This window comes from Aythya marila (genome assembly GCF_965140915.1).
Source record: "Aythya marila genome assembly, chromosome: 11".
NCBI classification, from domain to species: Eukaryota; Metazoa; Chordata; class Aves; order Anseriformes; family Anatidae; genus Aythya; species Aythya marila.
Genome location: NC_139052.1, coordinates 14939447 through 14952882, shown reverse-complemented (window position 1 = coordinate 14952882; position 13436 = coordinate 14939447). Strand labels below are relative to the sequence as shown.

The 13436-nt window shown below is 41.0% G+C and overlaps 1 protein-coding gene across 10 annotated transcripts in view; it reads left to right on the top strand.

Annotated features, from left to right (window-relative positions):
• Positions 1-13436, top strand: part of AKAP13 (A-kinase anchoring protein 13) — a 217491-nt gene that overhangs the window by 164921 nt on the left and 39134 nt on the right. For 8 of the 10 annotated variants that reach the window (XM_082768863.1, XM_082768865.1, XM_082768871.1 and 5 more), the window contains 4 exons: positions 629-682; positions 3952-4014; positions 6396-6579; positions 7810-7918. In XM_082768863.1, coding sequence (XP_082624989.1) covers positions 629-682; positions 3952-4014; positions 6396-6579; positions 7810-7918 — 410 coding nt within the window. The remainder of the gene's footprint in view (positions 1-628; positions 683-3951; positions 4015-6395; positions 6580-7809; positions 7919-13436) is intronic. The other 2 variants (XM_082768868.1, XM_082768870.1) reach the window with 2 other exon arrangements.

Sequence of the window (13436 nt, the reverse complement as noted above, 5' to 3'; positions counted from 1 at the left end):
TCACAGAAAAGATTAAAAAAAAATTTAATCATTTTAAGGAAAATGTGAGAACATGCTTAGTTCCCCTCTGCTCCTCCTCTCTCCTCAAACACACTTAATGGATAATCCTCGTGTCGACATTTTGCTTTTAAAAATACAAAGAAAACTAACAAGGCTTCCACAAAAGCATGTTCATCCTTCAGTAATTCCTAACATTCACGGCGGATTTGAAATGCCTGTCTTTCAACAATAATGCAGTGTTTTTCACGTTCGTGTCTGAGGGAAGAAATGCCTGCATTTTTCACTGATGGATTAAGCACTGCAAAACTTGAGCCATTGTTAATCACGGTTGTTAACAGCTTCTGTCAAGTATTTGTCCTTATCTAAACTTAAAACTGACCTGGCTTGGGCAGCAGCTAGGTTGCAACATGGTCAGTACCTGTTAAACCTTTCTGTAAAGGGAAAAACATTATTTGTGAGAGAGAGGGAGGAAAAGAGAGGCTCATTGCTTCCTTCAGTACTTTGTTTTGTGTGTTCTTTGTACTTCCATTCTCTCTGTTGTTTGTCTGTTGGATATTACTCCTTCAGCTGCCATTTGTTCATTTTGTTCCATCCGAGTGTCTGACCACTGTCCATGATTCATTTTCAGTTCAATGCGAGTTCTGGGGGATGGTATAAAGAAGCCTCCCATTCATAGGAGAAGGTATAAAGCCAGCTAATGTGACTAACCGTTTGGTGTTTGAGTGTCTACTAACCCCATACCATCATCCTAGTAAACCTGGAACTAGTCCCTACCTCTCAGAGCATTCCTGGTAGAGTTGTACCCCCTGCTTGGCTGCCTTCCCTCGCCAGCCTGACCCAGGGCAGTTTTTCTGACCTGCAGAGCATAATCTCAAGCTGTTTTCTCTAGAATGATGTATTAATAACCTGAAGACATCTCAGAACTCATATTTTAAGTCTTTGGCATGAGTAAGATTTGGGCTGTATTAAAATAACTGTTTATTTGGAAGCGTGTGCCTGACTTGTACCTAAAGCACATCCGAGACTTGTGCCAGGGCGTGCAGGAGGGGCACCTGGAGAGGGGATGCACCGAAGCGATCTCAGAGGTACAGAACGCTCTGTACATCTGCAGCTTCTTAACTTAAATGGCTTTCATTTTGCTCTTTTGCTGTTTTTTAAAACCATCTCCTTAACATATAGAAAGTGTTTTTTTCGTTACTTCCACGCATTTCCTGGTGTGTAGCACGCTTTCAGTTCCTCGCCCATCACGCAGGTCTGTATTTTCACTCACGTAACCTTTCAGCAGTCTCCTAACACAGAAAATAGAACACTGAATTTTTGACTCAGCAACCCTGCAGACTGGCCACATCTATACGTTTGTAGGTTACCAAAAAAAAGAGAGAAGTTTAACCTCTCCCCTTCCGGGGTTCAACCTCTTCTGGTCTCACCCTAGCCTGCAGCTTCTCCTCCTGCAGCAGGTTAACTGAGGATTTCTCTTCCCTTGAAATGGCTGTGGTTGGTTACCTGAAGTGCGTGTTAGCTGTGTGCGTAAACAACCTACTCTATTTCCACAGATGGAAAAAATGTTTCTAGGGCCTTACCATGCATCAGCATAAATGAAGCCACATGAGCAGGGCTGTACAGTTCAGGAGAGGGCTCTTAAAGGAAAGGCACAAGAAAGAACATGCTTTTTTACTTCTAAGAAGCCACTTTATTTGCATTGCTCTGCTCTGGAGATAGAAGCACAGCGCTCATCTTCTCAGCTCATGCAAATGATCATCTTTTTAGCATTTGGCTGTTAATGCTACCACAGCTCCTACACAGGAGACCTTGAGTCATAATGTCCTGAAACGGTGAACTTGTACGTAAAGTCACAAAAACGTCTCAAAGAGGCAACCTAAAATACCTGGTCAGTTTTGAGAATGTTGTGATATCCCATTCTCTTACTATTTTCTGGCCTCCCAACCATTTTGATATTATCTACCACCAGTTGCAGAGCAGGAGCCTGAAACTAATTCCATCAGTTTGTGCTCTCACACGAGGCTGTTGTACATAACAGCTCTCCCTCCTCCCCACGTCTTTTTCTGTAAAGGGTTTTTGCATGCTATACAGTGATCTTGTTCTTGTTTTTATGGTGTTGCCAACAGATTGTGGGTGGCTCACCAGGAGCATTATAATTCTGGAAGAGGCTGCTTTCCATAGCCCTTGCCAAAAGGCCTTTATCCTTCCCTGAGATCTTCCACCACTTCCTGGCCTCCTTCTGCATGTATGCACAGCTCCTCTCCCTCCTCTCCTCTGCCTCCCTTTCCTGCAGTTTTAGCACTCGGTGTTGTCGCTGTAACGTGTTACAACAGTCAGAAATAGGGCATCTTTTATATCTGTATCAGTGCTGTATCAGGTGTAAATGGTGTATAGTTTATTTAATGAGGAGAATTCTCTATTCTTCAATTCTGAAGTGACCACACAAAATTGCTGACTTCTGCACACAAGTCAGTGGCAGGAGGCGACAGCTCCAAGGGCCCAGCAGTGTCATGGCCACAATCAGATGGCGGGGGGGAGCAAGAAAAGAGAGAGCATGGTTGATACCTTCCTTGGGGTATCGTGGTGTAGTTGATCATGAAAAAGTCCTTGAAATATTGGCATGTGATGGGAAGGTCTTCACAGAGAATAGTTTAGGTACCAAGCTGAGAGCTACCAGTGAAGAGCACCTGGAGCACCTGGGTGCAAAACCATAGGTACTTCAGAGACATCCTCACCCAGTTAACATCCTTAATAAAGCAGATAGTAATTATCTGCACTCCAACACTGAATACCAGCCACCAAATCCTTCCTGTATGTTTTCAAGATTGTGCTGTGTATGAAACCAATCCAAGGACTTGGCAAGTGACAGATGTAGTCAGTGGCTTTAAACCTTCCTTTATGCCATCTGAGGTTTCTGGCGTTCACAAATCCTGGCCCAGGGATGCTTAGACTTGTGCTGCTCATTTTGTAGGCTCCTAGCCTGGAGCAAAGCATGCTCTGGCCTCGTCCTTTCCATGTGTGGATCAGATGCCAGGGGCTGGGAGCAGGACTGGTGCAGCACTGCGTTGGCAGATCTGTGCTGATGCAAAATTTCCTTCTGATGGGTACATTTCCTGGACAGCTTTTCCAGTATTTAGGGGTCTTTTGTATGCCGTAGCTGACAAGAAGATTGATTTCTTTGTGTCTGCAAAACCTGCAATTGACCCATGAGATTGCAGAGAAAAAATAACAAAAGCAGTATTTAAAATGACAACCAAAATATTTGCATTCTGTATTTGCATTGCTTATGTCTTTCCTGATGTAACTTCAGATTCTTTTGGGGTATGGGAGCTGAAAGGTTTTCTAGTCAAAGCACTGCTTGAAGGACCCTGATTTGAATTAATCCCAAGTTAATAGCAAGACAAGCTGTTTTTTTTCTCCCCAGCCTCTTTCGCTGATTTGCTGTGCAGCTTTTCAGAATGTAACTCTCCATCTTTACTTTTCCCAAGTGTAGCCTGAAGTTATTAATTCTTGTATGGAGGGCATTACGTGATTAAATATTTGTAAGGGGTTCTTTTCCTGGTTTTGGAATGAGAGGTACCAGAAAAATACTAATCATGACTAACACAATGGCCTTGTGATTACTTATGCAAAATTGGCTTTGCTGTGTTTCAGCCCTGCGTTCCCCCAAAACATCTCTCCCCACAAGGAGCAGTTTCTCTGGTCCATTGTATACTCACGGGTGGGATGGGTTTGAGGGAAGTACAGGCTGTCCTGCTACCCGTTTGGTGTGTTCTGGCAGCCAGAAATATGTTTATTAGCTACTGCATTATTTCTGAGTTATTTGTGTGTGTGTGTGTTTGGTTTTGTTTTAAGATATTGAAGAGTGAGAGTCTTTTAACATTCCCCTGTTCCGTAACAATCCAATAATCACCGCCCTTTTCCTTTCTTTGCCTCTTTTGATGTTCCCAGTTTGAGCTGGTGTCCCTCTGGTGTACAGTTCACTGCCATGGTTCCTGACTTTAATTGTAGAAGGTATGGTATAAATAAATGTGCAGCAGCAGCAACGGAGCACCGCAAAAACTGTGTTGTCAGCTTTTCATGCAAAATCTTTTCCTCTGCTGTTCTGGCTAAAGTGTGCACGTGTCTGTTTGCTTCATCTGCTATTTCAGCAATTAGTCATGGTAATGGGTCTTCTAAACTGGGATGCAGGTGAAGGTGGTGGCTGCTTTTCGTTGGCTTTGAGTGTTCAGGAAGCCACGCTGTTGGTTTGAGCTGCTCTGCTCCGTGGTGATTTTAAGATGTGTTTTTGTGCAGCAGTGATCGTAACACTAATCGTGACAGCCAAAAAATCAAAATGAGAGTTACTGTGATTCAGCGCCGCTTTGTTCTGGGCAGATCTTGTAAAGGATTTAAGTTCATACAGACTTGCTCTTTGCAAATCGAAAGCTCCAGTTTCTTCTTCAAAGAGGCTGGTCATGTAAAATGTTAAAAAAACAATCCGATAACCACAGATGAAAATTTCCAAGGCACTCAATGTTTGCTCCTTCTGTAGAAAGTCCCAAAGTTGAGATTAATGCTTCCAGGTCAGATCTTCACCTGATTCTGTGATTTAATGCAATTGGAAGCCAGTCTCCCGGAGTTCATAGCTTCTGTTTTCCCCTGGCAGCTCTTGCTGGTAGTGGGTAAAGCTCTTAAAACTCTTTCTGAAGACTAGACAATGAGAAAGAAGTTAATCTGTCCTTCAAGTTATGGAATTAATTCCACTTGGGCTACCTACCCTGACTAACAATTACAGGCTAATATCACCAACTCCTCGCTGCCTTATCACGTAGCTAATCACCTTGCAGTTTTGAGCTGACTTGTGTCACAACCAACTGCATTTTTTTCTGTACTATATGATGTCATTGTTACTTTGGGGTAGAAGAACAAATGTTCCTGCACCCTAAATAACTGGTATCAATAGGGCTGATTTCTCTTTGCAGGTATCTTAGAACAAGCCTTATAATGCCTGTTATCGATACACAAAAATCAAAATCTTCCTAAAGCAGATTAAATTGTAAATGCCTTGACCAGTCTCCTTCTTGTTAATCAGCATGAAACAAATCTCAGGAAAAATCACTAAATCTTCTTTCTCAAGGTTTATTGCAAATTTTGCTTCTAAGTTGCCTATTTATCAATATGCTTCAAAATGGACTCAGAACATCAATCACTACTGTGCAAGTCTACCTGAATTTAAAGCTCCTCTGGTTGTTTAAATAATCTGTACAGTCTGCAGTGTGTTTTCCCCTTCATATGTTCGTGTTAGCTTGCTGGCCACTTTGATGTCAATATTAGCCTCAAGCCAGGGTATATATTCAGGGTATTCTTGGCTTCAGACTAACAGCACTTTGTGAACATAAGGTCAAACATCAGCCGTACAGATGTCCAGGGAGGTGAATCCATAAAGTGTGCACATTAACCCCAAACAGGAATGGCAGTGGGGTTGTGGATCTTGGCAGGAGGATCATGAGGGTCAGAAGCAGAATATGAGGGTTAAGAGAGATCAGATGGAGACAGTCATGTTTATAAAAGGAGTTCTTTTGTGTAGGTGAAGAGAGGGTGTATTAACTTTATTTTCTGTAGATGTCACTTATCTATGAGCAGCTTCTGTCTCTACAGAGGTTGTCCAAACCTTTTATAACTCCCATGTTCTGCAATCAAAAGTTTGATATTTTGATTGTCACTGAGTGATTATGTCTGGCTCCATTGGACAGACCTAGCTTCATTATCAAATGATAAAATAACATTGATTGGCTCGTGGAGACAACATTTATTGAATTTTAAAAAGAGAGAGAGAGAGGCAGAGGAAGAAAATAAGAAGGGAGAAAAGAAACCAGCTTTGGCAGAAAGACATTATTGGCGCCAAAGCTTTGTGCAGTGACAAGTGCTAACTAGATTCAGATGATATGTCTGCAAACATGAACATTGCGTGCAGCCCAGTGCTGATTTTGTGGCTGCTGCGAGGGGCGGTGGACCAACGCAGGCACTGTTGTGCTATGCAAGGTAGTTTAGTTTGGGTGGCTTTATTCCAAGGGGGAACCTGATACAAAGCCGGCAAATAGAATATGTAGAAATACCAAAATTTGTGGAAGCAGTGTTTCTATTCCGCTGTGCACCACTCAAGAAGAAAAAAGAAAAAGCACTGGGCAAGTCCATTGACCCAGGAGTTGAAGGGTTCTCAAGCAACTGCTGTGTCTCATTAGAAGCACAAGATGCTTCTGAATACAACATAAATATAAATCCCTCCCCTGCTATCTGCACTCAGTCATTAAGAAGTAACATGCTGAGGAATAGCATCAGTGTTTCCATGCACACTTCAGCTAGTGACTGCGTTCTGAGTTTGTCAGGATCTAACCTGCATGGTTTCTCTTCAGTTACAGCCTAGAAGGTCTTGCTGGAGATGCTGGTGAAAGCAAGAAGCCCTCTGCAAACTTGGAGGCAGCTTCTCTGAGCTCCAAAGACCTCAGACGGAGTCCACTTGCCAGCAACCAGTGTGGGTCCCTGGTCTTGCTCACCGAAGAACTTGAGCAAGGGGAAATCGGAGACTATGATCGCCAGGTAAAGCTGTCCAACTACTATTAGATTGCTAGGAAATTCTACATCACACTTTTAAAAGTCATTTTTCAAAGTGACAGCGAAGGCTTTCACCCTGTATGTGTAATATTATTCAAGTTTTCATTCTTAACACAGAGGCATTTTCACTTTTTTCAAATTTTCTACTTGATTATTTGGGGCAGCGTGGTTGATGGGAGAACTCTAGAGTGGAGAACAAGAATCTTGCTGGTTTTCTTCCACTGATTGTATGTATAATCATGGGAAAGTTAGTAACTTTTTAGCATAGATATAGTGATATTTTCAATAGCAGGTGTTGTAAGAGTTCAGCACTTAATGCTTATGTAGTCTTTTGTTGTTCTGAAATGCAAGTACCAAGTAGTAATTTATCTGTCAAAGTTTTAAGGTTTATTTTCCTATTTTAAGAGGAAAATGAAGTTGTTTTTTCTTTCATAGACATAACTAGAATGAAAAGGCATATTATTATAAGCAACAGTTAAGCAAAATGTTAATTGCACATGAAGCAAATTTAGTGTGATCTCTGGAGCAGAGGTCTGTGATAGGTATTAAGGACAGATGGGTCAAAGATGTTATGAGTATCTCTGTTTATTTTTTTAAAAGAAGCAATTATGGTCTTAAATACTTTAAATACCCTGGATTTCTGAGCCTGATGCTTCAGCTGTAGGGCTTCCTGGGTACCTGCCAGAATCATTAGCCTGCCAGCCTGTTTACCTCGTAGAGTCACTGCAGTGAGTGACACATCAAGGCAGTAAATGGGTCTTACAAGATCTGACCAGTGACAGCTGGTATGCCAAGGCTCTTATGTCTTCTCTTGCATGGAGGAATGGCATTTTTGGGGAGCACAGTTAAAAATTAGATTTTTTACCATGTTGCTCCACTGAGGAGCTGGAATCACAGTGGTAATTTCCGTGGCCATCAGACAGTTAACAACATCCACTTTATAATATCTTGCAAGACAAGCAAGAAGCCAGTGTCTCTGTTCCAAATGTAGTTGCCTTCCACTGAAAAGACAAAACAAAATGTTGCATTTCACTTCTGTGATGCTGCTTGCATTTTTTGTTTCCTTGCATTTTTCACCTATTGCCTTATACTGGGATCATTTAAATATTCACTGTTCAAAAGTGTGAATTTTTGTAAACAGGAATTGTTCTGCAGTTGGGATGCTGATGCTGTGCTTGACATATTTGCCCAATGTTCTTATTTTCTGTTCTGCAGATGCATCCAACCTCACAGCCACAAGGATTTAATTTCTGTACTTCATCTGTTTCATCACCACTGACCAAATCTGTGTCTCTAATGTCAATTAGTAAACCAGCGCTGGACAGTGAGTAACACAGTTTTCCCTTATGCTTATCTATTCTGTCATGTGCAATATCTACCTACCTTCCCAAGGCAGAATTTACTAGTACTTGCTCTTTCTCACCTTTATTATGTGAAATACATGTTTTCACTGCAGCATGGAATTGTGGGTGGAAGACCAGAACTTGTTCAGCTTAGTTCCATATTTTTTTATTCACAATATATCCCTGATGTTTCTAATTCCGTTGGCTTTGTTTCTTAGTTAGACTACTGGTGTGAAAAGTACGATTGACTGAGTTTATTGTTAAAACAAAAAGAGTATGTTTGAATTTTGCACCCTTTCAGAATTTCTTCCTTTGATGTTGAGGTAAATTCCATTTGAGATCTTCTATTCCTACTTCGGGATTCGTTTTAAAGTAGATACAGGCCTTGGTCTCCTTGGGGGAGTTTGTTGCTGTTTCTTTTATTTGAGATAAATTTTTGGGGGCAGATGGGTGTAATTTACTGAATCTCATTCCTGAAGAAAATAGCAAAAGTTGATTAGGGGAAATTTTTCAAATTAGTTTAGCCTAATTGAAGCAATAAAAAACACTTAATTTTGCAACTTCATTGAGTTGATTCTTTCAGCTGAAAAAAAGTCATTCAAAAGCTGCAGCTGGATGTGCTTAGGAAGGGCCATGTTACACATGCTTTCATTTTATTAATTGCCAGCCAGAAAATATTGACTTTTTAGATCAGATCTTGTCAGTCAGTGATGATTCCAGAGCTTTTCCTCTTTACTGATGTGCTTCTTTCTTTGAGTTATGAGATACAAGTCTTTTTGCTGTTGCATGCGATTAGGAGCACAGGGCAGCAGCCTGGTTGAGGGCTCGCCGGTGCCAGTAGGTATGATTAGCACAACCTTGCTTCCTCCACAAAACCAAACCACCACCTTCTTTGTGTGGTTAGTTAGCCAAGCACCTCTCCGTTAAGTCAGCAGATGGCTTTACGTGGTGGTTGGATGCCCTCAGTTTAGTCACTGAGATGCATCCTGGTGCTGTGCTGCTGACGTTAGTGACAAGCTGTTAACTTGAGTGGAGAAATCAGGTGCAAACAGAGTGGAGTGGAGGAACTGCAGGTTCTGCAAAGCTGAACGAGGAAAGGTGCTGCAAGGAAAGGCATTTTGTTCATTTGGGAGGCTTGCTGAAAGAAGCTCACAGAGATTGTGTTTCGTAGGAGACGTTTCTAAATTCTTTGCCATCGTTCTTCGATGATTAATAAGCATGTGCTCTGACGGATGTGGCCCCAGCAACAGTAACCAAAACACTGGCAGATCTGTCCCATGAAAAGACCGGCCCCTGCTCCATACCGTGGCACGCCCTCTTTCCTCCTGGTGTTGAAGGCCTTCATTATTTATTATTTTTTTTAAGCAACCAATTTCTTGGCATTGCATCCAGTTGCTAACCAAACACTGTAAATAACTCGGCTAACTCCCAGAAAACACGCGCCCTGGGGGCTGAGAGCACCCAGCAGGCTGATGCTTTTCTCCCTCTTGCTTGAGAGTTTCCTTCATGCTCTCCAGGGAAGCTATGACAGTGGAGGTTTCACAGAATGGTTGAGGTTGGAAGGGACCTCTGGAGGTCATCTGGTCCAGACTCCTTGCTCAAGCAAGGCCATCTAGAGAAGATCACCCACAAAGCAAGTCTAGGGGTTGCTCGGGCGCATATCCAGAAAATGTGCCTGCACCATTTCCAGGATTTGGGCCACTGTCTTGGAATATGACAAATTACCAGCTTGCCACTCTTTTCTGGCAAGATGACTCACATTAAAAACATCATCAAAGCCTGAGCTGGTGGTAGACAAGTTAGATTATCCCATCCACAAGGACTGTGGAAGAAATAGCAGGGTTAGTCTTCTGCTTTGAGGTTGTCTGCTGTGAGTTTTGGGTGCTGGAGCTAAAAATGACTAATGCTTCTGTGTGCGTTACTGTTTCAGTAGTTAGTTTGCAACACCTCAGGAGGGCCTCATTTTTATAGGAAGATGGTTTCTAAAAATTGCTGCATTTTGAGGTAGTTGAAGTGAGCATCCAAAAGGATTACTCACCTTGAAAATTTAGGTTACAGAGTCTCTTCCCAACTCTGACGCTTTACTAAATTTGGAAGTTTTTTGGTAAATCATTCCTCTTTAGTCACTTTGAAAGAGGAATAGGGTTTCTGGATCGAGTTGTGATCATGAATGCACGCGAAGCAGCTTGGTACCTTATACAAGAAGGTCTGGGAGTCTCAACTCTCCTGTATCACCTACCTTTAACATTCGTTTTATTGCAGCAGAACACTTCAGAGCTGTGCAAGAAATCCTTGATTTCATGGAGATATATTCTAGGAAAACTAAATTATTATTCTAGGAAAACTAAATTATCAATGTTTCTACATTTCACTTACGTAAATTTATGGGAGGTAATTAAAAAAAAAAATCCCTAACCCCTTTAAATATGTCTGGATGAGAAGAAAGCAACGTGTTTTGCACAAAAGTTTTGAAAATTAAATCCAGTCGAGTAAACATATGGAGTGCTTTCTGTTATTGTTCCCATATATTGCTCTAAGTATTGAGGCAGAAGCAGTTTCCAAGACTGAGTTTCTAACCCACACTCCCATCTGATGTCTCAAATGTTCCAGGAGTTGCTGTGGCCATTCACTACTGTTAATTCTTTAGCATTTTATAGAGGGAGGTCACGAGCTGTTGGCTGGAGCGCTCGGAAGACTGCTTTCAGCTTTGGAATAGCAAATTTCCAGTGTGGAGCATTGTTATAAAGCCAGGAACTGCTATAAATAAAACCACTGAAATGGAAGTTGAATTGAGCTGTGCTGGAGGAGGTTGTTCTATTTACAGTAAAGTATTATTGTTCATCTTGACTTTTAGTCTAAATAGACAGTAGACTACAGAAGAAAGAAAGCAGTGTTGCCTAGTCATGTTCTTCAGATGTTGGACACCAGAAGATGTGCTTTGAAAAGCAGTCTAAACAAAATAAATGCATGAAGTCTTTCCAATTAAGAGTTCTTCACTCTAAATGCCTTTCACTAGGTCCAAACGTAGGGTCGTTCTGCTTAACAAAAAAAAAAAGTATGTACATGAATTGAAAAACTGTGCACATACTTTTACCTAAACTTACTAGGTGATTGGCATTTATGACTGATGGCTGAAAGAAATTTTCAGAGGAGTGAGCTTTGTGTTGGTTGCATTGCATGAAAATTCTTCAGATAATATTTTTATATTTTGATTTCAGTTTTGGGGTACGATATCAGCAATTCAGAAACTTCTTACTGTTTTATTGTTTAAAATTCATTTTCTTTTATTATACAAAAATATCTTATTGTCTGAAAGGATATGCGTTTGTTCAAAGGGAGTAATATTTGCTACTTCTTTCTGTTGGAAGTCTTAAACTGATAAAATCTTTAACTTCTTCTACCTGTTGTGCAAGCAAATTAGTTTATTCATTACATGGAATGGCTTGAAAACGCCTGAATAAAGGTATTTGTAAAGTAAAGTAAAGGTATTTGATGTAGGTGCTTAATGAAGATGCGTACTGCCCCTAGATCAGACCTGTCCAGGAGCAGAGTTTCCCCAGCCCTGTCCCAGTCATCTTTCCCAAGGACACCTCAGCCCTTCCCCTTTGAGGTGATTCACCTGCATGACCAGAAAGCCGATGTCCCCAGAGCACTGGGGTGATGGGTATCCAGCAGCCTGATGTTTGTCAGATCACAGCACAGAAGTTTCCACCTGGGGTTGCATGATGAGGAGGTTTGGGAAGTCCAGTTCTTGGATATCTCCAAGAACTCCATGAGAGGTGTTAAGCAATAACAAATTGCTTAAAAATTTGGGGACTAGTTAGGTCCTACATCTCATTTCAGAGAAACCTGTACTTGTAAAGAATTTTTGCTGCTATGTGAGCACTGCTCTTAAAATAAATTACTTTTAAACAGGAACTGCAGTAAAACTGTTTTTTAATTTGCAAATTTTTTCAGATGAGGCCATAAACAAATAGCAGGAATTCTTGGAAAAGTGCGTAGCAATGGTAGATAACTATAACTTCAGAAATTGACATGAGTAGAAGGCAGAGCAATAAGATTTAAAAAATAAATAAAAATTGAACTTATTTCTATTATCCTCCCGATAATGGGAGTTTTGATGTCACAGCCTGATTGCAAAATTTGGCACTGTACTTGGTAGACTGCTAGGCAAGGGCTGGACAGGATGCAGAGGGGCTTTTCTCATGTTTAGGCAATTTCTTTAAAACAAGGACTGTGAGTTTAAGTAGAAGGCAGTAGAAAAGATGGTGGTTTTTGTTTGTTTGTTTTTTGTTTTAAGTTGGGGAAGAAAAGAAAGGAAATTTTGGTCTCTTAATTTTAAAGCCGAAAGTTTTGAAGGACACATTACCAAAATGTTGTGTCTTTATTTAAGAGGTAGAAGCAGCAAGAACTTCTACAGGTGGATTAAGTCAATATTTCATATAAAGTATCCTTGCTATATGCAGCAGCTTTGGTGTGTCATTTAACTGCAAAAAGCACCATTAAATAAATGTCTTGAGTTGTTTTAGTTTGATTTCCTGGCAGTTATTGCAGTGAGGCAGATGCCCTTTGTCCAGAGATCCACTAAGTTACTGCTACTTTGTTTGGGAAAATTACTGTTCTCATGTAAATCTTCATTATAAGTTCCTATGAAAATATACCAGCAAAATGTAATGAAAACATTTAGTTATGCATGCAATAAGACCTGCATCCTCTGAGGCCTGCATCCTTCAAACCTGCATCCTCTGGAATTTGCACATTCTTAATTCTTTGTTTCTTGTGCCTTTTCTGAAGCCAGATGCTTTGCAGACATTTCCTTTGCTTTGGTTCTAGTTTGCTTTGGCTGCTTCCTCTCCTTTTTGTTATTAAATACATTTTCAAGCATGCTCTAATGTCTGCTGTTAACCCACTTCTCAGCCCAGGGCCGGACTCGACCATCGAGACGGATCTCCTTCTCCTTCAGCATCTCTCCACTCATTCCTAAGTCTAAAACTCTCTTTTCTATTGGCTCTTCTTCCAGTGATGAGGAGGAGGAGTTGGATAGTAAGTAATCATTTTCTGTGCATTGCAGCCATTATGGGTGGAAACAAAGGGAAATCTGTTTTTCTGCTTCAAACCTTGAACTTTCACCTTGCAAACACCAGTCTAACCTCTCCATTGCATGATGTCTAACAGCAGTATCTTAGTCCTGTAACTGAATGCTAACTAATGGCAGAATAAAAGGATTATAATCCAAAGCGTCTTGTACGTCAGTGCTGTCAAATCTCATCTGGTTAGTTTTGGGTCTGTATCCACTTGGCAAATGTTACTGTCTGCCACTCTGGCAATATTGTCATAACCTTTGTATAAAAATTAAAGTATGTGTCTTAAGATCATTTCAATGCATTGAGTTAGCAGGAGGGATAGATCTCTACCCGCTGTATGCGAGAGTGAGTATGTTGCTTGGTGGGAGTAGGAAAGGAAGATAGAAAATCTGCTAGTAAATTCTGAAAATCTTAG